This window comes from Lonchura striata, chromosome 5 (assembly GCF_050655825.1).
Source record: "Lonchura striata isolate lonStrDom1 chromosome 5, ASM5065582v1, whole genome shotgun sequence".
NCBI lineage: Eukaryota > Metazoa > Chordata > Aves > Passeriformes > Estrildidae > Lonchura > Lonchura striata.
Window position 1 is genome coordinate 73,134,574 of NC_140707.1, and position 25,913 is coordinate 73,160,486.

The 25,913-nt window shown below is 47.0% G+C and overlaps 2 protein-coding genes across 4 annotated transcripts in view; one reads left to right on the forward strand and one right to left on the reverse strand.

Annotated features, from left to right (window-relative positions):
• FANCM (FA complementation group M) overlaps positions 1-25,913 on the reverse strand; it is a 58,083-nt gene that overhangs the window by 28,980 nt on the left and 3,190 nt on the right. For both annotated transcript variants that reach the window (XR_014955868.1, XM_085581067.1), the window contains exons 4-9: positions 25,705-25,863; positions 5,514-5,645; positions 4,642-4,774; positions 3,812-3,940; positions 3,265-3,366; positions 1,703-1,896 (exon numbers count right to left, since the gene is read on the reverse strand). Coding sequence is in view for 1 of the 2 variants with exons in the window: in XM_085581067.1 (XP_085437193.1) it covers positions 1,703-1,896; positions 3,265-3,366; positions 3,812-3,940; positions 4,642-4,774; positions 5,514-5,645; positions 25,705-25,863 (849 nt within the window). In the remaining variant the exon portion in view is untranslated. The remainder of the gene's footprint in view (positions 1-1,702; positions 1,897-3,264; positions 3,367-3,811; positions 3,941-4,641; positions 4,775-5,513; positions 5,646-25,704; positions 25,864-25,913) is intronic.
• On the forward strand, positions 13,923-24,271 carry LOC110477054 (heme-binding protein 2). Of its 2 annotated transcripts, none has more exons than XM_085581076.1 (5): positions 13,923-14,207; positions 17,336-17,427; positions 18,501-18,642; positions 20,023-20,206; positions 21,062-21,313. In XM_085581076.1, exons 1-5 carry the CDS (start codon positions 13,979-13,981, stop codon positions 21,156-21,158), a joined length of 744 nt encoding a protein of 247 aa, XP_085437202.1. In that variant the 5' UTR covers positions 13,923-13,978; the 3' UTR covers positions 21,159-21,313. The 2 variants fall into 2 exon arrangements, with proteins under 2 accessions (XP_085437202.1, XP_021398139.1); XM_021542464.3 differs by having other exon boundaries at positions 13,928-14,207; positions 21,173-24,271.

Genomic DNA, 25,913 nt, shown 5'->3' on the forward strand with positions numbered 1-25,913 from the left:
AGGAGATCTCTGCTGTTCATGGGCCATTAATTATTAATTATCTCCTGTTCATGGCCACTGAGTGTCCCTGCATGGCTGAGAAAATTCCATCATCCATGGGGAGATGCTCTGCCCAGGGGAGGAGCCAAACATTCCTACCTGGATCCAATCTGACCTGGGAACAGCACAGCAGCCTTTGCCCCCTGCATTCCCAGAGGAGCAGCTTCCTTCCCCCTGCATTCCCAGAGGAGCAGCTTCCTTCCCCCTGCATTCCCAGAGGAGCAGCTTCCTTCCCCCTGCATTCCCAGAGGAGCAGCTTCCTTCCCCCTGCATTCCCAGAGGAGCAGCTTCCTTCCCCCTGCATTCCCAGAGGAACAGTTTCCTTCCCCTGCATTCCCAGAGGAGCCCAGGCCCATCTCCCCCAGCCCTGGAGCTCCAAGGAAAACTCCCCCCTTGTGCAGATCCTGCTCCAGCAGAAGCACAGCTGGCACTGCAGGAGGGCTGAGCCCCCCTGGGATGGGGCTGAGCCACTCCCTGACCCACAGGGGACAGGGCTGCTCTCACTCTGGCACGGTTTCATTTGCATTACTAATTTTTTTTTAATTCTGTTTTTTTCCCCTAATAAAGAACTGTTATTCCAATTCCCATCTCTTTGCCTGAAAGGCCCTTAATTTCAAAATTATAATAATTCAGAGAGAGGGGGTTTCCATTTTCCATTTCAGGGGAGGCTTCTGCCTTCCTCAGCAGATGCCTGTTTTTTCAAAGACAATTCTAAAATGACAAATTCTGTCTTTTTAAATTTTCCATTTGCTACCTTGTGATCAAACACTACAATCCAGTGTGACCAACATCAGCATTTCAACTCTTTAATTCTAAAATAAAGGGAAAAAAGCACACCTTATTCTGTCCCCGACCATGGTATTCTTATAAAACTGGTCCTCCCAACTTAGCAATTAAATACTTTAGGAGTTATCTTTTTCTTAGCTTTGCTAGATCATAATTTAATTCTTGATCTCATCTTTCCTACCTAGAAGAAAAATTCCCACAGTATGTGCTTGCATATTTCTCCAGATTTTTGACATCTAAATTTAGCGGTTGTTAATATAATATAAATAATATAATTTTAATTTATTTATAATAAAGATATATAAATTATTGGTCTATTTTGTTCAGTGAGTATAATGTGGCAGGCACATTCTTCTCTCTGTCAGGATTTTTTTCATAGAGGAGCACAGAGAAATGAAAGAGAAACAATTTCTATTTCTGCTCCTTGTTCTTCCCACGTGGAATGTGTTTGGAGAATTGTTTCCCTGGGGTGTTGCTTGGTTGGATTCTGGTGAGGATTGTTTGAGCCTGATGGCCAATCCAACCCACCTGGGGCTGGGCTCTCAGAGAGGGGCACAAGTTGTGAGTTAGATTTGGTAGTTTAAAATAGTAGGTTTGTAGTTTTAGTATCTCCTTTAAATAGTATGTTAATGTATTATAGCATAGTTATAATAAAGAAATCATTCAGCCTTCTGAACTGGAGTCAGACATCAGCATTTCTTCCCACCAGCTTCACCTGCATTTACAATAAATATCATTTTGGATACTCTGGAAACCAGAGGGGATTTACCAACGACATTTACAGCTCAGCCACTGCCCACAGTCCATACTCCTGGAGTCATTTACACAATTAACACTCCTTATCACTAATCCCTAGTCCAAGCTCCTCTTGCCTCACCTCCAGCTGCTCCTTCTGGGTGAAGCCTTTGGTGCTCTTGCCCGAGGAGTGTCCCACGAAGGTCATGGCCCGCACGGCCGGGCTGAGCCGGGCCAGCATCTCGGCGATCTCCTGCACGCTGTCCCGGAACGAGGAGAAGATCATCACCCTCGTGTCCCCAGCCGAGCCCGCACTCTTCTCCTCACCTGCTGGATCTGAGAATGGCAGGTTTTAATAGAACCATCTGTAAAAAGGATGAGGCACCCCCACACTCACACTCACAGCTCTTGTCTCACTTAATGGGAAGAGAAAATGGGCAGACGATGCTCCAAGATCCACCTCCTGGAAAAATTCCTCTTTGGATCGAAGCATGCTCTGATTTTGGAGAATGTGAGAATGAGAATGTCTTTATATGAGGCACCCTTACTAAAGTCACTTTGTAAAGCTGGGGTTGGATGGGAAGCATTCTGGAATGAAGTTCACAATGCCATCACATCCATTTCAGGACCCTCAGGGCAGCAGAACCAGAATCCCAGAACCCCAGATTGGTTTGGGTTGGGAGGGACCTTAAATCACCCCTGCCATGGAAAGGACACCTCTCACTGTCCCAGGGTGCCCCAATGTCCAGCCTGCCCTTGGGCACTGCCAGGGGTCCAGGGGCAATGAATGGAACAGAAAGGGCTGTGCTGTTCCAGCTATGGTTGATGACTTAGGGCATGAATCCCTCCCTTTCCACCTCAAATGAAGGGTTTTTAAAGTGGAGTCCAAAGGAGGGAGGTTGGGAGGACAGAAAGAACTCTGAAGGGGAAGGGGAAAAAGGAGTGAACAGCATTGAAATGCATTGGGACATATCCTAAAGTTACAAACACACAACTGGGAAACAAAGTTGCCTACCAGAAAACATCAGTCATTTCAAAGGTTTGCTGAGAACAGGGCATCCAAGAGAGAAAAAACCACAAAAACAAAGAGGGAAGGGCAGGTCAGAAATTGTCAGAACTTCACAGAGCACAAAGATCCAAACAGGCAAGATAAAAAGCAAACAAGATGCAAAACAAATGTTATTATTACTCATGTAATATTCTAAAGGCTGGAATCAAGAAACTGCAACATCTCAAAACCACAGAGATCTGAATGATGTCTTCATCAGGATTAAAAAGAATGAGGGACAGGGGAATGTAACTGAAGGGTTTGAACTTCAAATTGATGCCTCAGAGTTGTTAATTCTTATCCTCAGGCTGGATATCAGAACTTTTATCCTTAAGGTCCTTAAACGTGTTCATGGAACTCTGCAGCAGGGACTGAGGGGGGCTGCCAGGCACACTGGGACAGGACCAGCAGGAAAGGTGGTAGCCCCAGGAATGAGTTTCCTATCCCTGTTTTACTCAGCTGTTAGAGCAGTTTATATCAAATTAGTAATGAGAATTTATAGGAAGTTTTATCTCATAGAAATCTTATGGTGAAGTTCTTCTAGAGGGGAAGATTCACAAACAATCAAAGCAGTAAAGCAGCACAAAGGAGGAAATCAGTCAGAAGGATATTCCTTGTTTCCATTCCCAGGTTTTCCTCTAACTGTTGGTACTCACCAGAACATCTCTGTTTCCAGGATCTGAAGTGTTCTATCACAATTTCCTCCAATTTCTTTAACTTTGGATGGCTGTAGACAAATTCCTTTTTCTTTTCCAATGCTGGAAAGGAAATAAAGTAATGAAAGATGTAAATTAACCTGCAACAAGCAGGAAGGTTCAGTGAACTTCATTCCCTCCCACTGTAATTATCTCAGTCAGACTCGAATCCTGATATTGATATTTAGATATTGGTTCTAAACAAAACAATAAACTGCTGACAGAAGAACATTTGTTAAGCCCAGTTTTTGAGAAAGTGGTGTTACTTTTGTTAGAGTCACACCGGAAAAGACTCACGGTGAAACAGTTGTATTTTAACCTTCATTTTAGAGCAAATAAAAAACTTCAAGCATAGAAAACTTCCTTGAAAATAGCTAAAACCACCAAGGGAAGAGTGAGAAGGAGGGAGAAACAGAACATTGGGAACTCAATCTGGAATAAAGAGCAGCAGCCAGTGCAGCACAACTTTAAAACAGGAATATTCTGTCCCTGAGGGGGGAATCCTGACCTGTTGTGCTCTTGCAAACACCTCCACCCTCAGGAGTCACAGCAGTGTCTGAGAACATGTCCTGAAGCTGCTGGTAGAGCTCCATGAAGTCCTCGTTGCGCCCCAGCTCGCTCTTGGTGCGGGACAACCCTTTGGAGAGAGTTGGAATGCCTCAGGATTCCGTTTGCTTTCCAAACAGACTTTAAGAAACCTCCCTGTGCCCAGCTCTGGCCCCTCAGCTTGGGAAGGACCCTGGGACACTCCAGCATGTCCAGAGGGGGCAAGAAGGCTGGAGAGGGGCTGGGAACACAAACCCTGTGAGGAACCCCTGAGGGAGCTGGGGGTGCTCAGCCTGGAGAAAAGGAGACTCAGGGGTGACCTCAGCACCCCCCACAGCTCCTGAAATGTGTCTGAGCTCAGCTGGGGCTGGGCTCTTTCTCCAGGAACTGTCAAAACCAGAGCACACAGTCTCAAGCTGTGCCCAGGGAAAATCAGGCTGGATATCAGGAAAAGTTTTTTACAGAAAAGGTGATAAAGCTCTGGAATGTTCTGCCAAGGGAGGTGGTGGAGTCACCACCCCTGGGTGTGTTTAACAAAGCCTGGATGTGGCACTGGGTGCCAGGGCTGAGTTGAGTTGTTGGGTCTGGGTTGGACTCGATGATCTTGAAGGTCTCTTCCAGCCCAGGGATTCTGTGATTCTGTGAATAAGTGGAACAAAACACCAAATCCATCTGCAACCCCTCATTTGAGGTTATTCCTTAAGGTGTTTTGTGCCAAAGCAGCCACAGAGCGAGGTAAATGAAAGGAGAAGAGTGGAGCTGAAAGGAAGGATGCTCCTGAGGAGATTTCACCTTTGGATCCATCCATGATTCCCCACAGGTAGATGAACAAGGAGCGGATTCCCATCTGCAGCAGCAGCTCGTACCCGTGGTACAGACTGATACAAAGGGCAAAGTCTCCTTCAATGATGCCTTGATGGATTCCCTGGGGGAGAAAAGCAGACTCTGATGGAGTTAGGAAGTAGCTGAGGAGCAGGAATCCCACTGCAATTCCTGTCCAAAACCACAAAGTGATGCCCAGGGAGCAGTTTGTCCATCAAAGCCCCCAGGGGACAGACTGCACAATGCTCAGGGAAGGCAATCCTCTTCCACCTCCAAAATACTCTCAAAAATATCTCTATTATCTCCCAAAATTAGCTCATCAACCCTCAGACTCTGACAGCATTTGGGAAAAGCAGGGATTTCTGGCACATCCACTCATGAATAGAATTAAGTCAGGGAAGCTGCCTTGCTTACACTGAGGGAGATTTCCCATTGCTCTTTTTGAGGCACATGGTCTTTTTTCAGGCAATTTTCTTTGAGTTTACAGAATTTGACCTTTCCATGAGGATTTACCAAAAAACAGGAGCAGGAATATACCTTTGAGGGGAAAATGAAAACTTGGCTGTCAGCGATTACAATGTCAGTTCTCAAAGCAATTTCACATACATGGAGTGCTTGATCTTTTCCTTAACTCTTCTATACTGGCATCCAGAAATGTGGAACAATTAGGAATATTTTTTAGATTTCCTAAATGACCTTAAAGATCCCTTCCATCCCAAACTGTGATGTGATGCTATGGCTAAAAACAGAAATCTACTTAAAATGTCTCCGGAAATATTGTAACAACGGATTATTCCTATTTATTCACTACTTTAATAGCATGAAATAAATAAAGAACTTACTGCATTCTGTGCAGAGGGGTTCTTCCTGTACTGATCCCTTGCCAGGATGATCTGGTACTTGGTCAGGTTGGGAATATCCCTCCTGGATAAAACTCCCACCTTAATCAGGCGCCCAGCAAATGCTTCCAGCACCTGCAACCAAAACCCAGCAGAGGTGAGGGGGGGTGAGCCCTTTGAAATGATTTTATTTTTACAGATCCTACACAACAGAACACGAGCAGCTCATTGGTTTGATTTGAGACACAGGATTTTTCAAAGTGAGCTGTGCTGAATTCGTAGTGCTGTGTCACTGTACCAGGTGCTCTGCCTCAGTGATAATCAGGTTGGTTTTAGGTTAATTCCCTAAATTCCTGCCAGAGCACTTGGACAAGGCTTTCAGGCACAGAGTGGGATTGTTTGGCATCCTGTGCAAGGTCAGGAGTTGGACTCCATGACCCCTGGGGATCCCTTCCCACACCCTCCAAGCCCCAGGATAACCCTGGATCCACCCAGGAACTGAGGAGGGGAAAATCCCTCCGGGATCTGGAATGGGACAAGGGCTGAGCCAGCAGGGAGGGAGAGGAATGGGATGGACACCCAGGTATGGAGCAGGGGCTGCAGCTCCCCTCTCACTGCTCACACTCCAATGGCACCTTGATCCCAGGAACACTTGGATTAACCTCTGGGAAGACTAAACTGGGTGAAGGACTGGCCAACATCCAGGGTCTGTGTGGAAGGGATGGGAGCTGGGAGACACGAGCAGAGAGGAACGGGCACGGGCACAGCAGCGTGTCCCGTTTCCTGCAGAACCCACCCCAAAACACAGCTTGTTTTCAAACATCACATGTACCTGCTTTCCACCTCGCTGCAGCAAGGACAACAACCTGCACTAATGCATCTTAATCCTGTTTTTCCTCTTTGCTTCCCAGCCTTAGGTGGTCAGGATTTTTCCACAGACTTGGTTTGGCCTGAGCACTAACTCTGCCATAATTGCAGTAATCAGATTTGTCCCACAAACACTGTTGGCCCCCTTGGCCAAGAGCCCCAAAAAACCCAGTGCACAGGAACAAGCTTCTCCAAAGCTGACACAGTTTCCCAGTGCTACCTCCATGCACAGTGCGTTCCCCAAGTGTTCCAGGCACTCCAGCAGCAGCCCAGCTGCCCTGCCCTAAGAGTGCTAAAGTGCAACAAATGCTTAATCCCTTTAGTGTCCCTTCAGATCACTGAAAAACATCCAACTAAACCAATAAAGCCAGGCCTAAGTCAGCCTTCCAACACTGATCCCAGCAGTGGAGTTGGTGGGGAGAAAGTGTCCTGACAGGTAAAGAAAGCCACGTGTAGAGCTCAGCCTGTGTTTATCCCTGAGTAACAACATTCCATTAGTTTGTTACTCCAGGCACTGCTCCTGTTCTGGGTTCCCAGATCCTGTTAGGATGTACAAAAACCCTTAACGTGCACATGCTGCTGAAGCTCTGGCAGTGCAGGGCCAGCTGAGTTTAACTTCTGCTTGCTTTGATTATTCCTATAGTTTAGTTTATAAATCAGTTAATAATATTGTTTATTTACAGGCCTTCTTTTATCTTCTTACTCTGTGTCCAGAACCTGTGTGGCATTAAAATGAAAACAGAATCACAAAATGGTTTGGGTGGGAAGGGACCTTAAATCCCATCCCACCCCTGCCATGGCAGGGGACACCTTGTACTGTCCTGACGCCACTGAGGCAGGACGGTATGAAAGAACTCCAATTCAGAAGGCTTGAGAGTAAAACTCTGATTTATTTCAAATACATCACTCTTTTATAGAGAGCATTGTCCAGACCAGTTCCATTGGTCCCAGAGTAAAAACATCTCACCCCATTGGTGTGCAGTGAATGATGCTCAGTGGCAGAACTTATCTATAAACAATGTGAACAAGAGAGATAAAGAATTATTTACATTCTGCCCCAACTGTTTCTCAGGCTCCTACATGGTTAGAAACTTTCCGTTTTCTCTCTGATTGAGCTGAGAATATCCACACTGTCCCAGGTGGCTTCAAATCCCAGTGTCCAGCCTGGCCTTGGGCACTGCCAGGGATCCAGGGGCAGCCACAGCTGCTCTGGCAATTCCAGCCCAGCCTCTCCCCACTCTCCCAGCCAGGAATTCCTTCCCAGTATCTAATCTAAATCTAATCTAAAATCCTAAGGAATGGAGTGGGAGTAACTGCCATCATCAATGCCATCAGCATTAATCCCCCAAAGAATCAAAAGCGTGGGGAGAAGTTTGGAAGGGCAAAGGGAGAGCTGAGGCAGCCCCAGCTGAAGCGGGGACCCGTGCTGGGCAATTTCCACCCTGCCCATCCACGGCCACAGCTCACTGCACACTGCAGGCAGCAGGATAAGCAGCTTACAGCAGATAAAGGGAACTCACAGACATGGAGCCAGGATTCCGAGTGCTTTGGGGCATCCCGTGCTGCTCTTCTTCCCTGGGAGGATGGGAGGGGCTGGGCTGGAATTGCCAGAGCAGCTGTGGCTGCCCCTGGATCCCTGGCAGTGCCCAAGGCCAGGCTGGACACTGGGGCTGGAGCAGCTGGGACAGTGGGAGGTGTCCCTGCCCATGGCACTGGATGGGATTTAAATCCCTTCCAAGCCAAACCATTCTCTGATTTTATCCTGGGCCATGGGATGGGAGCCAGGCCTGGGGCAGCCCCTCCCTGCCTGCTCCGTGTCCCCCGGGGCACCTGGGACACCCAAAGGTGGCACCTGGGACACTCCAAGGCCTTCCCAAGCCCTTCCAGGTCTCCTTTATCCCCAGGGGAGCTGGGTCACGGCCTCACAGCTCCCAGGGAAAGCAAGGCAGGACACTCCATCCCCAGGCATTCCTTCTAATTAAGGCTTGTGGATTAATTAAGCCAAAGAAACCACTAACACCTCTAACACCACCAACAAGCAAACACCAAATGGCAGTTACAGTAGTTCCAGGAATTTCTGGAGGAAAGGGGGAAAATAAATGAAGAAATCAAACGTTGTTTTCTTAAAATACAGCCAAAACCATTCACCAAGTCACTGGGAAGGCTGAATGCACAAAGAGCTCATTTCTCATATTAGTGAGAACAAAATTAAAAATGCAGTTTAGTTTTAAGGGTTTAAAATTCATAACTTGGTGTTTTATCATAGAGTTTGTTACTGTTCTGCTGTTTTTCAATCCAGGCTGTACCTGATGAGTCCTTTTAAAAGGACAGAGACAGAGATGTCTGTGCCAGCTAACATGAAAAGGCATTTACCAAATAATCCAAAATACTGACCATGAAGGAAGAACTCAGTGCTTTTTATTTGAATAGATACCACTGGAATAGCTCATTACCCTCCCATCAAACCCCAAACAGCTGGACATGAGCAGACTTGAAATGCTGAAGATGAAGTTTGAACTATGTCTCAAGTAGTAGAAACAGATTTAGGCTTTTCACAAATGTTCCATTTGAAAATAAATTAATATTTTCATTAAAAAGTAATGGCCACTAAATCTGATATTTCAGCACTGGTTTGTGATTTCCTACACTTGTTGCAGAGCTTTCTCTTCTAAAAAGCAATTTCCATTACCTGTACTTTTCTGTTTCATCCCTTGACCTAGTTTCTAACATATAAGAAAATGATATTGTCCCTGTTTGCTCAATGTACACCCCTGTCTGATTTAATCACCCTCTGCAAAACAACCCTGGTGCTGTTATGAAAGGCAGCAGGTTCCAGTCACCTGGAGCTTCAGAACTCCCAGGGAACAGTAAACACAACCTACTTAGGAGAGCCTCAGCAGCAGGCACTGCTCACTGATTACATTTATCTTGCCTCCATACCTTCATTTTTAATTAAAAAGATAATACTTCTGGAAAAGTCCCCTCAGCCTTTCCAAAACACTTCAGTGTCGTGTTACCCAAACACAGCCGTAGAATTAATTCCGATTAATTGCTCAGGAGCACTCGTGGCTTTCTGCAGCTCAGTGGCTGGAGCTCAGAGCTGACAGATTTCCAGCCAGCAGATAAAAGACAACTGGCAGAGTTATCCCATCCTGCACTGAACTTGCCAAGAGCACAAAGGCTTCCTCTGTTCTGAGGTATCTCCCACAGCAAACCACAGCGAGTTCTTGGAGCCCATGATGAGCTTAGAACCTGTTTTTGGAGCTCTGACAGGAGCTGAGGGCTTGTGTACAGGGCAAAGAGCTGCTCCTGTGCCAGCTACACCTCACTAAAAACTGCTCCTAATCTGTTTTCTGTTGGCACAATAAAAAACAAAGGCTTTAAACTAACGCCCTGACCTAATTATTTTAGTGCAGATTTGCAGGGGTTCTTTCCCAAAGAAAAACACCCAAAAATAAGTGTTAGAGTGGCTTTTCTTTCCCAGTGGAGAAGGAGGGGTGGCAGAAACCTGCTGCCAAGCAGACAGGACCTCCACAAACAGGGACTCCAAAGGTGCATCCCCTCCTCAGGAACTCCCCAAGTGTTCCCAGCCTCCCCTAAGAGGGATTTTAGACTGGGTTTTACAGAGCCACACTGGGCTGAAGGAGAGCTCCAACTTCCTCCAAATCCCCTGGCTCCAGCACTGTCAGTGTTCAACAGAGAATCCCAGACTGCTTTGGGTTGGAAGGATCTTAAATCCCATCCATCCCACCCCTGCCATGGCAGGGACACCTTCCCCTGTCCCAGGGTGTCCAAGCCCCAGTGTCCTGTGGCAAGCACAGTTCTCTCCCTCTCAAGATTCTTCATAGAGGTGCACAGAGAGAAATGGAAGAGAAAACAGTATCTATTTCTGCTCCTTGTTTTCCTATGTGGAATGTGTTTGGAGAATTTTTTTCCCTGGGGTGATTGCTTGGTTGGATTCTGGTGAGGATTGTTTGAGCCTGGTGGCCAATCCAATCCAATCCAATCCAATCCAATCCAATCCAATCCAATCCAATCCAACCCACCTGGGGCTGGGCTCTCAGAGAGGGTCACCAGTTGTGTTAGAGTCAGAGATAAAGTCAGAGAAAGGAGTATGTAGTTTTAGTATCCTCCTTTTTATATAGTATATTAATGTATTTTAGCATAGTTATAATAAAGAAATCATTCAGCCTTCTGAATTGAGTCAGACATCATCATTTCTTCCCATTGGGTTTGCCTGCATTTACAATAGTGTCCAACCTGGCCTTGGCTATCCAGGGATCCCTTCCCAGCGTGCTGGGGCTGAGCTGGTGTGAAGGAAAGGAGCCCAGGTGGTGCCAGTGAGGCAGCACCACACCCCAACCCCCTGCTCCATCCTGAGGGCATCCCCCAAACCAGCAGCAGGGAACAACCAACAGCTCCAGGACAAGCCCAGATCCGTGCTGGCCGTGCAGCTCACGGGCACTGAGCTGCTCCAGATGCTCCCACTCCCCAGGAAGAGAGCCAGGGAAGGCAGGGCAGGGCAGGAGGAGGCTGTGCTGCAGATGGGGCTCAGGAGGGGACCCACAGCAGGGCAGAGATCCTGCAGGGAGTGTGAATGCAGCCAGAGCCTCCCACTGCTCCAGGGAAGGGCAGGGGAAGATCCGGAGCGTTCCCTGCTGTTTCAGCACTGAAAGCAGCAAGGTTTGGGTTCCCCAAGTGTGCTACCTTGAGGAGTGTCCACACTGCAGCCAGTATTCCCAAAAGTAACTTCCAGGAGAAAATCACATTTAGTGTCTGCCAGCTGGGGAGGCTCTGGAGCTCTGACTGGCACTGAGTTTTAGTTATTCTCCTGTAAAACTTCAGAGTCGTGACAAACAAACTCTGAACCAGGCAGAAAAGTGCATTTTGTGCAATTCCTGCCTGATGTTTTCTCACCTGGCCAATAAAGGAAGGAAAGCAGCAGGACACAGCAGGGTAGGGTGGATTTTATCTGATCCTGTCACTCTCCAAACCCAATACTGCTCAGCCCAGTAATGATCTTGGCACCAAAGTTTTGTTTAAGTTTATATGAACTCATTCACACCCTTCTCAATCTTCCAGGGACATGAGACACACTGAAAATCCACTGTTTGTCCCTGGAAGCCAAAAAATCCAATACTTTGGTTTTTTTCTAACAGAGTTTTCTCCTTTTACAGCATTTTTCCTTTCCTAAAGATTATAAAACAAGACCTTCAGTTTTTACTTTTCAACTAATTTCACCACGGACAATTTTACTTTTTATTGAAAAATGTTAAATGAGATTTGGCCATGGACAATTTTACTTTTTACTGAGAAATGTTAAAAGAGAAGTGGCTTTTCTACATCAACCCACCACTCAGTAAGTGACTGTCAGATAGAAAGGAGCATCTATCCACTGAGGATGGTTTTGACCTGAAATTTTTAAAGGCTGAATATCAATTTTTCTGTTTTATTCAGAGATAGAACCTGCCAGGAATGCACAGAGAACACAGCACTACCAAAACTGTGTTTTCTCAAAGAGTGGCTGTTTATTAGCTAGCAGTTATACACAAAAATTAATGAATTTTGGGAAAAAACCCACAACAAATACAACAAAAAATCAGCTTTTTACACCTGCAGTAACAAGTTCCTCTGTTATCTATCCAGACACAGCTTGAATTTGATAGAGTATTCACATCTTGAATACTCTATATCAAATGAAGTAATTACCAAGCTCATTTGGAATCAAAAACAAATTAAATACACACAGAGTAATTTTTACAGATGGATTTTTAAAACAGGATTTTAAACTCCTCCCAGCCTCTTTCTCACAGTCAATATTCTGTGGCATTTCACATATACAGAGAAATTTAGCTGTGATTTTAAACTCTTTTTCTGGTGGTTGGTTTTTCTTTGTCTTTTCTCTCATCTCCAGCAAAGATGCTTCATACTTAGAAATCATTTCATGTAAGCAACTATTAATTCTCGTAATTAATGTGTAAGCAGAAGAGTTGGGACTCTTTTGAATGAATTCCATGAATTGTGTTTTCCATGAACTATTTATACAGAGTGGGCAGAAAAAGAACATCCACACAATGCCTCAAACAGGAATGCCAGTTCCTGGAAGAAATCTCCAGGATGCCTCCCTTGCACTGACAACGCAGCTGCCCCAATTCAGTGGAAAATTCCTCATCCCCAGCACTGGAGTGCGTGATGTGGGATTTACCTGGGGCAGGGACGGGTTCCCACTGTGCCTCCCCTCAGGGCCTGAGGGTTCAGCCAGGCCTGAGAGGGAAATGTGGGCACTGCCAGAGAACTCCCTGCAGTCAGGGAGCCCGTGCTGCTGCTCTGGGGCAGCTGCCCGTGAAATCGGAGCAGCGCCCAGCCAGACACTTCAACAAGCACCAGCTCCAGGATTTGGCTTCCCAGTGAATTCCAGAGCCTCTGGTGCTGATTCACAGCCAAACCCCCCTCAGCCACCTGTGCCCCACTCCCTGCAACCCCTGCACCCCAAAAACCCTCTCAGGACATTCCCAGCTGCGTCTCCCGCGGTGAATTCCCCAGGGAGCACTTCCAAGCACAGCAGGATTTGGGTCTGCCCTGCCAGGAGCACATCAGGACTGGCACACCTCAGCTTCTGAGGCAATTCGGGGTTCATTTTCACAGCCAGCTCAGCCCCTGGGGCTGGGCAGCCAAAGCTGAGCCGGGAGAAAGGGACTGCCCAGAAAAAGGGAAGAAAGAGGGGGCGGATGAAGCACCGCAAGTCACATCCTCAACCTCCAGCTCTCCCTGGAACAGTGCACAGGAAAGGATTATTTTCCTATTACTCTAAACCCCTAAATGCCCCAGGATTCCCTTTCCTACCTGCACAAAAAAGGCCACAACAACCATTCCATGTTAAATTTGGAATAAAAGACAGAGTCCACACAGACTCCAGATCCTGCTTTAATTGCCATATCTATCCCGTAACAGGGCTGCTCATCTCCCTCGTTCAAAGGCTTGTCTCAGCAGCTGCAAAAATACACAGCTGAAAACTTCCAAAGCTGGATTTCAGTAATAAAATATTCCAGAGTTTCTGTATTCCTAATATTTTGGCAAGACCTCAGAGATCTCCCAAATAAAGTCAAAGATCTATCTTTAAAGTGTAGTTTGAAGGCAGCAAAATAAAACCATAATAAAGAATAACTAACAGGACATGAAGAGCAGAGGGGAAAACACGTCAAAGAGAACAGCTGGGAGAGAAGGAATGATTGGGAAAACAGCCAGAACACAAACTGGTGTAAGCTCTGCTCAGTTCCTGCAGCACGGGGTGAAGGTACCAGAGGCGGGCATCCATCCTGGATCCATCCATCCCTGCCCGGGTCCCTCATCCCTGGCTCTATCCATCCCTGGCTCTATCCATCCTGGATCCATCCATCCCTGCCGGGTCCCCCATCCCTCCATCCATCCATTCCCAGGTGCCCAGCCCGGCGCTGGGCGGGCAGAGGCGGTGCCCGGGTCCCCCATGCCTGCATGCCCGGTGCCCAGCCCGGCGCTGGGCGGGCAGAGGCGGTGCCCGCGCTGCCCCCGCCCGGTGCCGGTCCCTAGATAAGCCCCGGGGCGCGGCGCGGCGCGGCGCGGCGATGGAGACGGGCGGGTGCCGCATGGGCGGCGCGGGGCCCGGCGGCCCGGCCGCGATCACGCTGGAGGAGCTGGACGGGCTGGCCGAGGAGAGCCCCGACTCGGCGTACCACAGCCACGGCAGCAGCCTGGAGGAGGAGGCGGCCGAGCGCATGGACGACGAGGAGCAGGAGCGGCTGCTGAGCTACTGGCAGAGCGTGGGCCGGGGGCACCAGGTGGACGTGCCCCGAGGTGAGGCCGGGATGCGGGGCCGGGATGCGGGGCCGGGATGCGGGGCCGGGATGCGGGGCCGGGATGCGGGGCCGGGATGCGGGGCGCGGCAGCGAACAGGCAGCGAAGTCCTGCGTGAGCCTGGGCCACCGGAGGCCGGCTCTGAAGCAGCTAAGGCTTCACCCAGGGGATGCAAAATTTCCACAAGGCAGGGCAGCGGCTGCAGCGGCGCTGGGGTGACCTATTCGCACTGATTGTTTTCAGCGCGAGATTTCAGACCTAATTAAGTAATCCATTCGCACTAAAAACCATCAGCACGAGTCTTCAGACCTAATTAAGTGATATCTTTGCACTAAAAACAATCAACTCGAGTTTTCAGACCGAAGTGATCTTTTCGCACTAAAAACAATCAGTACGAGTTTTCAGACTTAATTAAGTGATCTCTTCGCACTAAATACAATCAGCATGAGTTTTCAGATCTAATTAAGGGATCTATTTGCACTAAAAGCGATCAGTGCAAGTTTTCAGAGCTAATTAAATATTAACCCGACTCCCTGCAAAAGCGTTATTTGTAAAAATAGCCCCGATATAGTTCTTTAAGGAAGGACGGCTATGTTTAAAAATGGTACAGAGTAAACCAGTGAAGAATTGATTTGCTTTTGACAGCGAGGCTCCCAGGCTCATCTCAGTCAGAAATTGGTTGTTTTCAATTTTAAAACTGGAGAATCTGAAAGACGGATGAGTCAGAGAACTCCCAACAGCAGAGAGTCACCACAGGCTCAGCTCGGTCAGATTTAACTCTGCCCTGTCCTGGCCACAGGAGCAGAGATCTGCAGCATCTCTGCCCTGCAGGTAACTCACCTTCCCCGAGGTGGGGAGAGCCAAACCTTGCCCAGGCTGCACTAGACATTACCGGTATTAAATTACTGTTCTTTAAAAATTCTTTCTATATTCCAACACAGTAAATAGAGTCCATCCTTTTCCAGCCACACCTTGAAGTCTCATCTTAACTCTGTAAAGCTTTCATGCTAATTAACGTGCTAAAAGAAGGGTAAGATGGGTCTGAAGAGAGCTCCCTGCCTTGCCTCTTCTCCCTGCCCCTGGAGGGGTCTCTGGATGCCCAGTGCCACCCCAGAGTGTCTGTGCTCACTCCAGCAGCCAGGGGTTTGTGTCTGGAGTGCTGGAATCTGACAGCTCCCGGCTCCCCAGGGCACACAGGGTCCCTATTCAACACTCCTGAGAGCAGCAGAAAACCAGAGCCCTTCCCACAGAATTACCTGCTGGTCTGGTGCCTGGAAGCAGAATTCCTAAATTCCATGAGGGAAGAGGGATACAAAATCCAAGGAATACGTCAAAAGCAGCGTGTGACCAGGTTTTAGTTACACAGTTATACAGTATTACAGCTTTGCTTTGTGGCACTCAGCACATGCTACAAAATTAAGGTAGAATAATACAAGGTTTTTAAAGTAATACGAGGTCCTGTCCAGGGCTGAAGGAGGAAGAGATTTTCCAGAAGGAGAAACCCCCTGTGACAAGGAGCAGCCCATGTCCCTGTCTCTCTGGGACAGGGACAGGACCCAGGGAACAGCCAGGGAATGTTTAGGGTGAATTTTAGGAAAGGCTCTTCCCCCAGAGGGTGGAATCAGCGCTGGAAAAGCTCTCCAGGGAATGGGCACGGCCCCAAGACTGCCAGAGCTCCAGGAGGGTTTGAATAACACCCTCAGGGATGCCCAGGGGGGATTTTTGGGGGTCTGGGCAGGGACAGGGCTGCACTGGCTGATCCCTGTGCATCACTGAAACCATGCCTTGAGAAAACACAACTGTCCTTGTCCCTCTGCTGCTGCCTGCCTGTGCAGGTGGGGATCTCCACACTGGGACAACACAAAGCACAGATTCATAAACTGAAGGATAAAACTTCCCAAAGGACTTTAATCAGTTGTAATCCTCATCCTCTGCATTAATATAGAATGCAAAAAACATAACCCGCCCACACTAACTGATAAAGTAATCTAAAAATAGAATTAAGTTTTATAGAGTCCTGAAAGCTTTCCTAATTCTTGGAAAATTCAGTGCTGAACTCTGATCTACTTTTATTTTTCCCCTCAGTCTCCAAAGAGACCCATTTACATGTAAGTTATTAGTTACATTTTAAATATTTCCCAGTGATATATTGCAAAGAAAAAAATGTTTACAACTAACTACAATGTAGCTTTTTCCCCCTCCCATTTGTTTAAGGATCCCTACTATTCCAAATAGTCTTAAGGCTAAACCCCTAGACTGGATGCCAGGAGATGGAGGTTTGATTCCCAGCTCAGCTACAGATTTACTGAGTGACCTCGGCCAAGTTAGTTCTCCTGCATCTTAATTCTCCTCTCCTCTCAAACATGGATAATACTCTCTTTCTCCATTATCCTGCCTCTTCCACTGAAACCCTGAGGCACCTCAAACTCCCCAAAATAGGGCTCTGGGAGCTGAAACTCCTCTTTCTTCTGCATGTCCAGAACACATCATGGGGCAGCAGTGCAGGAGGTCACATCCAGACTGTCAAACACTGCACATAAAATCAAATTTCTAATCCTCTAAGTACACAAATGCCTTCCTCACTTCAGCTCTGGAAGGCAGGGGACCAATTCTTGTGGAAGAGAGAGGTTCCATGCTGACCTTGGATCCACAGTTTCCAAGCAGGTCTGTCAGGGATCACCTCCCGAGCAGAATTTATTCATGACCTTCAGCTAGAATTGATGTCAGGGCAACCACAGTTAGAAGTTTAGACATTAAACATCCTTTGGAAATTAATTCCCACAGCACTATTTCCTTGAGCCTCCAACAAGAGCAGCCAACCTAATTTTCTTCGTGTGGATACACCTGAACCCAACAGCAGAAGAGCTGCTGAATTGGGAATGTCCCCTGTGCAGGGCCAGGAAATGGGGCCCAGCCAAAAGCTTTCCGTGGACACTTGGGTAGCTGGAAATTTCGGGAATGGGAGAGGGAAGCCTGTTCCTGACAGCACAGGGGCAGAACCCAGGTCACGTCTCCTTTTTCCTGGCCTAAAGAACAAACAGAAGCAGTGACCAAGACCCCAAGGGAATGAAGCACTTTTCAGCCTCGTGCCTGGAGTCTCACATGGGACCTGTGTGGTTCTGTTGCAGACATGGCAGAGCCCATCCAGCAGCTGACCAGGAATAACAACCCCCAGGAGAGGCAGAGCATCCCCTTCACCCTGATCCAGCGCAAGGAGAAGGTACTGCTGCCCCTCCCAGCTGCACAGGGCTGCCATTCCTGGCTCCTTAGAAAGGCCTTTTAATGTTAACTCCTTAGAACTTTAAACCTTTAACTCCTTAGAATGGGCTTTTAACTGATTGGGATTCTGGACATCAAGTGCAAAGCCTTGTAACTGTGCCGCTCCCTCTCATTTGCAACATCTCATCCCTTCTACATGTGTAATTTTCTTTTTTGCAAGGTAGGAGCTATCAGGCAAGCCAGAAGATGGCCAGGAATTACAGCCTTTGAGACATAATTAATTTAAGAAAAACCCCTCTTACTTTGCCATTTGAATTAAATTGCCCATTTTATTCACTTAAATCAGTGCATTTGCTCTTTTATAGTCATGTTGATAAAAGCTTAGCAAAGAGTACATGAAAGAGATGAATATCTGAATTTGAAACCAAAAATGTACTTCTATATCACGGATCATTATGAAACAAAGCAGCAATTTATAAACCCATCTTATTCTCTAATAAAAAAATGAAACTAATGTACAGAAAAGTGCTTCCAGCTTAGGAAATGTGCAAACAAATGTTTAACCTTAAATCAAAAACCAAAAAACCTTTAGTGACCATTTACGAGGATTTTTTGGCCACATTTCTTTTAAATGGATTAAAATAATTCATACTTCTAAATGCTATCATTTGAGTGTGTTTCATTCAAACACACTCAAGTGTGTTTAAATGAAGTTTGGGACTCCTGACTGTTGATGTTGAATGCATTTTTAAATGTTACAGTATTACTGTAACAACTACAGCTAAAAAATAAGGTTATTCAGTGTTAATTGCAACTAAATATTTAATAGCACCACTCCAAAAGATGACAGATCCTTATTTTAAAGGAGAAATCTGCTGAAGTCAGTTAAGATCCAAAATCAGCAGTGTATTCCTTGGTTTATAGGAGGAAGGATTAAAATTCATGTTTTTTTCAAGCCCATGTCACTGAGAGCTGAAAAGATGCAGTTCCTGTGCTCAACTTGTATTTTTTGGTTTGGCTGATGCTTTTAGATGATTAAACTACAATCCCAAATTCTTCTCTGCGTGTTTGCAGCTGGGAGATCTGCTCTATGAGAAGAGGCAGTATGGGAAAGCCAAGTGGGCTTGTATCAAAATGAAAGAGAAGCAGTACGAGCAGAGCATCTGCCTTGGCTTCATGAAGCTCATGAGGTACATCTGTGAGCAGAACTCCTCAGGTAATGGACACCTCGAGCCCACAGCACTTGGAAAATTGTATTTCTGCCCTCTCTCCTAATTAGGGAGATGCTTTGAACAGCTTTTCCCAAATACGCACCCTATAGGGATGTTTTTCCAGAAAAACCATAGAAATCCTGGAATGGTTTGGGTTGGAAGGAGTTTAAATCCCACCCAGTGCCACCCCTGCCATGGCAGGGACACCTCCCACTGTCCCAGGCTGCTCCGAGCTCTCTGCTGTAAATCTGGCATTTGCTACAGGACTTTGAGGGTTTCATTTTCACAGCAGCACTGAAATCACCTGGCAGAGTGTGATACCAAAAGAGAGCAGAGTTTTCTGCCTCTTTCCCTTTAGTTCAAGATATTAAATTGTCCCTGTCCCAATGGACTCGGCAAATTTGTGGTTGAAGCACGTTTTCCAGCAAAATAATCCAGTTTTAGCTCAAAATAATGGCAAATCCACCACGTCCTTGAGAGCTTGTGCCTGCCTGTAAAATGTGCACCTGGTGTCCAATCCAATTTAACCCGGTTTTCACCTCCAGACATCAGTTCTCATATCTTTCATCCTCCAGTTACTATCAAGTTTTGCCAAGCTCAGTGCTCTGTGCTGCAATTGACTCAGCCCTTAAGTATCTTTCCAAGAAAATACAAACATTGATTACAAAAGCTTTTCCTTCCCCAGGTAACTTCCCCATTCTTTTAACATTTTAATGTGGTTTAAAAGTAATTTTAGCTCCAGAACTGCAGGGTTGTTATCAAGCTGTACAGAAGGGAAATTCCCTCTGCCTCTTGCAGTCTGAACACACAACAGTGCAAAAACTACTGCAACATTTTTAACAGCAAACCCTCATTGAATTCACAGAGCAGCCCCTTCTCTTGCCTGCAGTTTGTTCCCAAATATTTGAACCATGACACAAGGTCAGTTTGAAGATAAACATCACTCTTTTAGGAGGTTCAGGCAAACTCCCTGCCCTCTGTGAAGAGAGAGCTCACCAAACGTCGTGTTTTGGATACAAATGCACAAACATTTGCACACACACAAACTACAAAGCACAGGGAAGTCTTGGAGTCACGGGAGATTTGGGTGGGAAGGGAGCTTAAAGATCTTCCTGTTCCACCCCTGCCACGGCAGGGACGCCTCCCACTGTCCCAGCTGCCCCAAGCCCCAGTGTCCAACTGGTCTGGGACATTTCCAGGGGCCCAGGGGCAGCCACAGCTGCTCTGGGCACTCACTGCTACTCCCAGCTTGGAGCACACCCCGCGCTGCCTAAAGCATCGCAGTGAAATCCCTTCATTATCCCCGTGGATTTAAACATTTAAACAACTCAGCACGAGCTGAGCAGGCAGGCGCAGCGTGCAAAGCTTCTCCTGTGCGTGGGCAGGGCTGTACCTGGGGATCACCGTGCCCATCGTGACCATCGTGCACACCAACGAGGCGCACTCGGCCATGACACAGGCCGTGACCGTGGCCTATTACCTGCCCGAGGTGCTGCAGGACGAGCCCCCGCACCCCTTCGACTCCGACATCATCATCGAGGAGTGGCCTGCCACCATCGTCTACAGCAGGTGAGAAATGCTTTAATTCCCCTCTGCTAAACACAGCAAAAGCATCCAGCTCCCAGTCTGGCCACGTTCTGATTTTTAGACCTTGTAAAAGGTAGCAAATGGTAAAATTTCATTTTCAGGAGTTGCAAAAGCTGTCTATTTTATGAATGGCATGGTCAGGAAATAAAGGTTACGAATTTATAACAGGGAAAAGTTTTGGGCACTGCCCAGGCTCCCCAGGGCATGGGCACAGCCTGTGGCTGCCAGAGCTCCAGGAGCCTTTGGACAGCACTGCCAGGGATGCCCAGGGTGGATTGCTGGGGGTCTGGGCAGGGCCATGATTGGATTCCACCATCCCTGTGGGCCCCTTCCAGCTCAGGTTATTCTATATTTATATCAATTACTCGGTAAAATGATACATCGGTAAAGGTGTGATAAAACACTCTCAGACTATTCTGTGTAGTCAGGAACAAAGTATCTGACGTGGCACTGAAAACTTTAAGAAAAAATGGTTTGGGATTAATCACAGGCAGTACTTTGGTAAAACACCACCAAGTAATTCAGAAGGCATTTCTGGAAAAACAGTGGGTTTAAAATGAAAACAGTGGCTCTGGAAAAATGAAACAGTGGCTCTGGAAAACCAGAATCACAGAATTAACTAGGATGGAAAAGACCTTTGAGATCATCGAGTCCAACCTATGACCTAACCCCACCTTGTCACCCAGACATGGCACCTGGTGCCACATCCAGGCTTTTCTTAAACACCTCCAGGGATGGTGGCTCCACCAGCCCCCTGGGCAGCCCTTTGCAATGCCCAACCACTCTTTCTGTGAGGAGCTTTTTCCCCAAGTCCAGCCTAACCCTCCCCTGGTGCAGCTTAGGGCGGTCCCCTTTTGTCCTGTCGCTGTTCCCTGGGCGCAGAGCCACCCCCAGCTGTGTCAGGGAGCTGTGGATGAGGCTGAGGCTGATCTGAAGTGACCGCTGCAGGAGCTTCCGAGGCATCACCAACGAAGACTCCATCATGAGAGAGATCAACCTGCTGGCAGCCATCCTGGAGAGCCCCGAGCTGTGCCTGCGGGACACCTTCATCATCGCCGGCTACACCAACCCGGCGGCCGCCAACCGCCACAACGAGATCTGGTTCCTGCAGCGGCCCTGAGCTCCTGCCGCTGCCCCGGGAGCTCCTCCTCCCACGGGTAACCCGGGCAGCCCAGGTGTCCCCCCTCACCGGCCAGCACGGGGCTCTCAGCTGGGCTAGGAACGAGCAGCCCCGCTCAGCTCCCCAGCCACAGATCCCTGCGGCAACTCTGACGGCTCTCACGCTGATTTCATGGAGGTTTTAGCACTTGAAACGTTAGCTCACCTTATCTATCTTATTGACCAGGTAGGGAGGCAGAAACCTCTTCCCTCGTGCACTTACTGGCACCCCCAGCCTGCCTGTGGCTTGGGATGGTCCCTGGGGACATCCTAGAGCCCTGGCACTGCGCAAAGACCCCGCGGGGGCTTTCAGTGTGACCACCAAACCCACCTCACACAGAGAGAATGTCCAGGTCTCAGCACCTGAGGAGAACTACCCCATTCAGCCCCCTGGGATTAGAGCGTGGAGTAAGAGCAGGCCAGTGCTGGCAGCTGTGGCACAGAGACCCCCAAAGCTTACCTCAGACAGCTCCCAACCAAAGCACCCCCAGTGTGGAGAGAGACCAAAAAGGCACCACAGTCCTACTGCTCATTCAAGTGTTGACAGCAAAGTTACAGGTTATCCTCATCACACCCCCCCAGGAATCCCAGGACTGGCTCTGGCATTCCTAAGGAGACACTGGTTATTTTTAACTGCAGTTTTCGGAACACTTTATTCTCACAGCTTTGCTGGGTGCTAAAGCACTGCAGCTGGAGTAAATTGTTCAGTACTTCTGGCTGTTAATAGCATAAGTGACACAAATATCCACATTCTCAGCTGGGAGTGACCTGGGGCAGACACCTCTGTGAGAGCAGGGCTGCTGCTCCTGGCAGCACAGCTGGGTGTGAGCATCCCCAGGGATGGGGAGCCCACAGCCCCTCTGGGCCCTGCCCCAGCATCTGCCCCCCTCACTGTGAGAGCTTTTTCTTCCCAGTATCAATTTGTTGTTTGTTTTGCCCTTCACCCCTGTGATAAGCCCTCAGCTGCCAGCCTGGCTCGCTGCAGAGGCCGAGCTCCCACATTCCAGAGCCCCCAGAAGGTGTGGGAGCAGCATTCCCACTGTTCCACACAGCCCAAGAGCACTTGCTGCACTTTAGAGTCAGGGTAGCAAACAATTTTGCTCTCCAAAATCCCCCCCTATTGTCTCCCCTTACTGACAGGATGGTAGAGTTTACTCTTAATACAAGTAAGTGTCTTTTTATGTAAAATTCACTGAGTACATCACCAGCATTATTTATTGGTTACAGGATTTAGGGTTCCAACAGAACCTCTGTGCTCTTTAATTCCAACACACAGACCAGCAACCAGAGCCAGTGGCTGCTAGCTCAGAGCAGGGTGAAAAAACAACTCCAAAAATAGATTTAACAACTCCAAAAATGGATTTGTGGAGGACTTCTGAAAGAACCCAAAGCCTCCTGGTCCCACAGGGAGGGAGGGCTCCGTGCTCAACCCAAAACCTCTCCCTGAGCAGCAGGATCAGGGTGGCTCTGGCTTAAGCAGGACCAAGGTGCCCTCTGGTGCCTGCTGGGCACAGAGATTCCTTGGGAAGCAGCAAGGGGAGGGGGAAAAGGAAACAGAACATAGGGACACAAAAGCCTTAGTTTTAACACAAAAAAGCCAAGCATCTTTATGGAGTGGGGAAAATCCCAAATAAACTAAAATTAAACACAGTGTCACAGCCTGGGAGAAGGAAAATTTAAAATGCCAGCCAGTATTAAACTAAAAGCTTTTAATTAAATAAAAACAGTGAAAATATTTTTAAAACTGAGTTGAATACAGGGCCCAGGGAGGCATTAAATAAAAGGTTTTGTTCTCATATCCTCCCCCAGATTTTTATAAGAGCACATAAAAGTAATTTTCATCTCTGACAAGATTTTATGGCAAATTAAAGAAATTTCTGCCATCTGATTGCTTTTGCCAGTGAGGAAAATTCTCATTATGCTACTTCGGTGCAACAGATGTTGGATAGCTCCTGGAAGCAGTGGAATCCTCTCACCACAGAGCATCAGTTTGTACATAATTCACATTTTAAACCTCTCCTGCAAAAGCATCTGCTGTGTCTAATGTCCCTGCCACCCCCTCCCGTGGCTCAGCTCCCCATGGGTGACATTCTAGAAACATCCCTGAAGCACAAGCAGATCTGAGTGTGCTGACATCCCACCTGCAGCCCAGCATTCCCTGCTCCTTATGGCAAACTGTGAATCCCAAGATAGTATTTATTTTGACTTCTGTTAGATGGCTTCTGCTGCTGAGAAAAAGAAAAAAAAAAACAAAAAACAACAACAACAAAAAACAAACCCCAAAAAAAAAAACAACAAAACCAAAAACCAAAAACAAACTACTTCAGCTCCAGTTTGGAGATTCACTTTATGGCTTGGTACCAACAGCTGTCACTGGCCCTCAGGAGCACAGCTCCAGTGTTTAGCTGACACAAAATACAGTTTAGTTGTTACACCACTGAATGCCAAGCAAACATCACTGTTACTCACATCTGACAACATCATGTCAAGCAAGATTGCCTCAAACAGGTATTTTGTTATCCATTCGTGGTTCTACTTTGGGAGCCACTCGTGGATTTTCAGTTTTAGTGTGAAGGTATTCACTTTCCACTCATGAAAGGAGATAATAAATCAGCATTCACCCCTGTTTTTGGAAGATTAAATGATGTAGCCTTAACAGATAAGTGTTGTCCTGCATACTGTGTATTTTCCAAACCAGAGTTAGTGCCTAAAAAGTTGATTCCAGCTATTGTGATACTCAGGGCCTTGCCTATGGTATGTAAAGACATCTCCACAGAGTTCCTCTGGCATTGTTGTGCTGTGCTGTCTGACATTGTCCTTTGCTCACACTGAAATGTTGTCTTGTTTACTGTTTGGCACAATTAAAGAATGGTTTTACTGTGCACAGGACACCTGGCTCTCATTCTTGCAGCACACACAGGTGCTTTTGCTCTCCTGCCTTGGGATGCTGCTCTGATTTTATAAAAGCCATTTAAGCCCCAAATTTGAAATGGTGACCTCAAGGCCCAGAAGCTGAGGTCCAGGAGCCACTTCCCCAAGTGCTGAGGCCTCCAGAACTGAGGCTTGGCCTTGGCACAGGCTGCAAACCTTCCCTGCAGCCATGGGTGTTCCTAGAGGCTGTGCTCTCCAGGAAAGCAGCGGCACTTGAAATGCAAATCCAGACCAGAGGAAGGAAACAGAAAGCTCTGCAGCCACAGGGCAGCTCAGGCAAGGCTGGTGGAGCCAAACCAAGGTGCTCACCACAGCTTAAATCCCAAGTGAAACACCCCAAAACAAAGCCCTGCACTCAACAGAGCCTTCAGAGGCACCTGCAGTGATGCAAAACTACTTCAGAGTTTCTCTTTATCAGTGGAAGTTCCTCATTTAAACATTCTCGGGTAACTGGGTTGAAAACAGCTGATGCACTCACAAGTTTGCCTTCCAGTGCTCTTCACAAAGCTACATCAAAATCAATTTATTTTAACCAAAATAACAGAACCACAGAATCACTGGGTTGGAGTAGACCTTCAGGGTCATCGAGTCCAACCCAGCCCAGCACCTCAACTAAACTCTGGCACCCAGTGCCACAACCAGGCTTTTTTTAAAAACATATGCTCTGAGGTCAACAGTCCGATATAGAACTTAATCCTAACCTTTATGCCACTAAACAAAAAAAAAAAAAGAGCAGATATTTTAAACTTTCCCGAGTGGTATTTTATGTCACATCATTTGCCAACAAGTATCTTCCTGGGAAGGCACAGATCACTAAGTTAGAACTGACAAACAGCTCGCCCCCCCCAAAATCTCTTCTATTTGGGCATTAAAGATTGGTGAAAAAGAAAAATAAGTCATCATCATAGTAATAGAAATAGGCCAATAAATAATAAGTCAAATAAACTAATAAAGAAAAAAAACCTCCAGGAGAACTAATTACACTCACAGATGACTTAAAGCTCTAAAGAATGTTATTTATCAGAGAAAATGTTCAAGTCCAAACAGATTCCTCAAGGCATTCCCAATATCTTAATACTGAGTTCAGCCAAATGCAGAAACCTCAGTTTACATCTGGTGTCAGTTTTGCAGAGACTCCAGAAAGAGGGTGAGGAAAATTCAATTCCAAGTTTTCCACCTGAGCTTTTCAAGTTACTGCAAGGTAAAAGGTGTCACTGGTGCAAAACAAAATTGCAGCTGCTGGAGCTGAAACCATGGTGCTTAATTTACCCTATAATCAAAGTTAATTACATAAGAAAGTGTTGCCGTTATAAACACTGCAAGTTTAGACAGAGATGATAAAACATTTCCTGTCACTGGCCATTGACCAAAAATGAAATGCAGTCACTCACCTTGATGTAAGTTTTCTGAATTTCTACCAGTTCTTCCCCAAGTGGAACTACAATTTTTTCCACTTGTCTCTCATGAGAATAAGGCTGAATTTCTGGAGAATCTTCAGCACACACCTCTATCTGAGCAATCAGCAAGTTGGAGATAACTTGTTGCACAGCCTGGTAAAATCACAAAAACAAAGTAACTATTTCCATGTTTTAGCAGGGGT